Source organism: Aegilops tauschii, chromosome 6, assembly GCF_002575655.3.
Source record: "Aegilops tauschii subsp. strangulata cultivar AL8/78 chromosome 6, Aet v6.0, whole genome shotgun sequence".
NCBI lineage: Eukaryota > Viridiplantae > Streptophyta > Magnoliopsida > Poales > Poaceae > Aegilops > Aegilops tauschii.
Genome location: NC_053040.3, coordinates 106,831,128 through 106,835,071, shown reverse-complemented (window position 1 = coordinate 106,835,071; position 3,944 = coordinate 106,831,128). Strand labels below are relative to the sequence as shown.

At 44.5% G+C, this 3,944-nt stretch overlaps 1 protein-coding gene across 1 annotated transcript; it reads left to right on the top strand.

Moving 5' to 3' along the window:
- Positions 1 to 861: 861 nt before the first annotated feature.
- Positions 862 to 3,707, top strand: LOC109739209 (DNA (cytosine-5)-methyltransferase DRM2). Its single transcript, XM_020298292.4, has 2 exons — positions 862 to 1,632; positions 2,565 to 3,707. Exons 1-2 carry the CDS (start codon positions 1,102 to 1,104, stop codon positions 3,387 to 3,389), a joined length of 1,356 nt encoding a protein of 451 aa, XP_020153881.1. The 5' UTR covers positions 862 to 1,101; the 3' UTR covers positions 3,390 to 3,707.
- The last annotated feature ends 237 nt before the right edge of the window (positions 3,708 to 3,944 follow it).

Genomic DNA, 3,944 nt, shown 5'->3' with positions numbered 1-3,944 from the left:
TCCGTTTTCATAATTAAATCCGTCTCGACGAGATCTTCAAAACCAGATCCAATATTGATATGTTTGACGACTTTTTTTGGGGGGGGGGGGGGGGGGCAAAAGTTGTCATAATGTTTACTCTGAAGTTGCCATGATATGTTTCACCTAGTTTTTTCTTCCATATTAGAGTTACCATTGTATTTCAACTACTTTTCACAGCAAGTTTTAGTAATTGACCATGACAATTTTTAGTAATTTAACCACGGCAAATTCAATTCATGGATCATGGCAATTTTTAGTAATTCATCATGGCAAGTTTAGGTTATAGATGACAAATTTAGTTTATAGATCATGGCATTTTAGTATTTTGAACATGGTAATTCTAGTATTTTGATCATGAAAATATTTTTTTTATGAACCATGGCAAATTTTAGTGCTTGATTATCGCAAATTTAAGTAATTCACCATGACAAATTTTAGTTTGTGGTTCATGGCAATTTTGAGTCATTAACCATGCATTTTTAAAGTAATTGACGATGAATTTACTGTCAGTCAGCACAGTTTTATGGTCAAAACATTTTGTCAAAGTTTGCAAAAGAAAAACAGATTTTTTTTCTTGATTTTACTGTTCAAGCTCGACTGATAATCCACGTCCCTTGACCACACGCAGCTTGGATGGAACATGGAAGGACGTTTAGATTTGTGGAAGAAACGCACCATACCTAAAGTTGCAAATTTATACGCAAGTGGTTCAAAAATCACACGTCATTGTGGGCACTTTGACCCGCGCTGACCCTAGTGACTATTTTTCACAAAACCCCATGGAAAATCATCTCTTCTAATTTTAGGCCCTTGTTCTTTCTTCCCCGTGCCCCACCGCCGCCCTCGCGAAACCCATAGCCAGCCGCCCTCTGCCCGCGCCTCTCCAGCCTCGCGCCGCCCCGCCGCCACCTCCAACCTCGCCGCGGCCCCACTCCTCGCACCTTCCCGATCTCGCACCGCGACTTTGCTCCAGCCGCCAGAGAGCTGCGGAACGGGCCCTAACTCAGCTCCTCCAGCCGCTCCCAGTCCCGTGCTCTGCCTCACCTTGCTCCAGCCGTCGGAGTGCCGCAGGACAGGGAGATGAGGCGACCGCTCCGCCGCCTCCCCTCCTTGCTCGTCCGCGGCCTCCGTCGCCATCTTCCTCTCCGCCCGAATCTTCTTCCTCGCCGGCGGCCACAGTGCCCATCTTCCGCCCTTCCCGGAGCTTCTTTCTCGGCGGCGGCCGCCGTACCACCTCCCCCCTCGCCTGCATCTTCTTCCTCGCGAGCGGCCACCGTCGCCGTCCCCCTCCGCACCCGTATCGCGGCCGTATTTGCCAAGTATCCCTGCCGCATCCCGAATTCTTTCGTTTCTTGTATCATATCACAAAACAAGAGATACTCAGGGATACGCGTATCCCCACGCGTCCTGGCGCGTCCCCCTGTCGTGTGCGCGCCGCGCAGGGGCATGGCGGCGCTTTCGAGTTTGGTGGGTGACTGCTCTACTTCTGGCTGCGCCCCCCGGAGTATTGAAGATGACCGCGACGACGACGATCTTGATTCCGAGAATTGGGATGGCAACAATGATGCTGCTGGTGGGAGAGAGCCCAACTCTGATCGGTCTGATGATGAGGTAGATGATTCTATATCTCTAGCTTGATAATTTAGTATGATTGTATGTATAATGATGATATATGTGAAATATTTGCCTTGTTGATCTGTTTAAGTAGTCGTTGGTATGAGTGAAACAGCCAACATGATATCTGAGACAGAGACGTTCACTGTCACTCTCAAGAAATAAGTTTTGGATTTTTGTTTGTTTGTTATTCAGCCAGTATTGTCCCACTAATTCAAAATCAGCACCAAAAGAGATGACATATCTCAGTAATATGGAGTCTGTTTGCGATGCAATCAGCTAATTAGTGCAATCATACAATCGATAACTTGGGCCACTCTGACGTGCAATCATGCAATCGAATTAAATTAACCTGAAGATAAAGCAAATATGGCTATCACCAGACGCAGTAGTGCCTCTCTCTTTAAATTGTTGATTTGACGAGCATGATTTGATGGAGAAGGCACCTTATGTTTATTTTGTTTACTCTTAGGTATGGATGCCCCTCTTTCTGTATTAGTTGACTCTGATCTATACATCACAGGCAGCAGGAGATTGTTGTCATCTTAGAAATTCATCTGACCACGAGGTGCCTTGTGGTTTTACTCTAAATGTGAATAAAAAACTGTTTTCTCTTTTAATCTACAAACCTTATGCTGCTCAGAATTCCCCCCCTTTTTGGCCCCATCTGTCAGTCAACACCCATCTTCTTCACCACACAGATATTTTCGGCTGGAAGTTAGCACCCAGCAAACAAAGGAAGGCCCATTAGAGAACCATTTACGCTTGCATGCTACACAATACCGGAAAAAAACAAGGGCTGTTACCACGAGAAATCTTTAGACAAATAAATGACCTTTAACTCGTAGCCCTGGGAACACATTTGCGCGACGAAGATGCGCATCTCCTTCTAGTTCGATGCAAGGACACTGATTTGTGTAATTTTGCAGGCTACGGACAGCTTCATTGATTTCTTTGGACAGAGAAAGAAAGCGAGACTCGTTGAAGAGAGCGATAAGAAGAGGAAACGATATGGAGGTGAAGCACAAGGAAATCGACCTCCTTTTGATGGTAGCCAGGATGACCCAATGCCCCTTCCAAATCCAATGGTCGGGTTTAATCTGCCTAGTGACAGGCTACGGTCAGTTAAGAGAAGGCTTTCAGAGAAAGCTATTGGACCCCCTTTCTTTTATTATGAGAATGTGGCCTTAGCCCCTAGAGGTGTATGGAGAACTATTTCAAGAACCTTGTATGACATTGAACCAGAATTTGTGGATTCTAAGTACCTTTGTGCGGCTGCCAGGAAACGAGGTTATATACACAATCTACCAATTGATAACAGGTCACCTCTCCTTCCCCTCCCCCCAAAGAATATATTTAAAGCATTCCCTGATTATGAGAGGTGGTGGCCTTCCTGGGACCCAAGAAGGCAGCTAAACTGCCTGCTGACGAGTGTGGCAAGTGCAAAGCTGACAGAACGGATCAAGTATGCTCTTGCAAGCTCAGGCACTCTACCATCTCCAAGCGTTCAGAAGTATGTCACAGATGAATGCAGGAAATGGAATCTTGTGTGGATTGGAAAGAACAAGGTTGCACCTTTGGAGCCTCATGAGATGGAGTATCTACTTGGTTTCCCAAGAGACCACACGAGGGGAGTCTGCAAGATGGAGAGGTACAAAGCTCTTGGCAACTCATTTCAAGTGGATACAGTTGCTTATCACTTGTCAGTGTTGAGGGACATGTTTCCTGATGGTATAAATGTAGGTTACCAATGACAACATTTTGGGGTTCTTGGTGTGTTGCCTATGAGCTCCATCATTACCTTGGCTTCTTTGAAGTATCTTTAAATGGATTTCGTTTTCAGCTGAGTTCCATTAACTTAAATTTGGGTAGTTTTGACATGTTGAACCCTGTTCTATTTTTTCCTTTACATAATTCCTGTTGACTGAAAATAGAGGTAAAATCATGAGAAGTACTGCTTGTTGTGTCTTTCAGTCTCTGTTTGCTAGCTATTTGTAAAGCAAACTTGTGTTGTGGCCTTTGCTGTTTATATTTATGTACACATGGAAGTGAGAACTGTTTATATTTCTGTACACATAGAGTGCACTGTACCCTTATTTATTTTTACTTCAATTCCAGAATTTTCAGCATTTGTCTCGTGAGGCAAAGGGAAAATTGTAACGTATTTGTCTTGTCCTTTAAGGAAATTGTCGGGTAATTTAAGACTGGAATTTGGTGTTTCACTTGCAATGCAAAATAACTGATACGTTCACTCGGATATAAGACAGTCTACAGTACAGTGCAAAGTGCAAACCAAGCTGTTACAGTTG

Excerpts from the sequence above, each read along its gene's own strand:
- LOC109739209 (XM_020298292.4), top strand. The coding sequence starts at position 1,102 with ATGAGGCGACCGCTCCGCCGCCTCCCCTCCTTGCTCGTCCGCGGCCTC. Across the intron at positions 1,633-2,564 it reads CTGATCGGTCTGATGATGAG|GCTACGGACAGCTTCATTGA; the intron begins GTAGATGATTCT and ends GTAATTTTGCAG.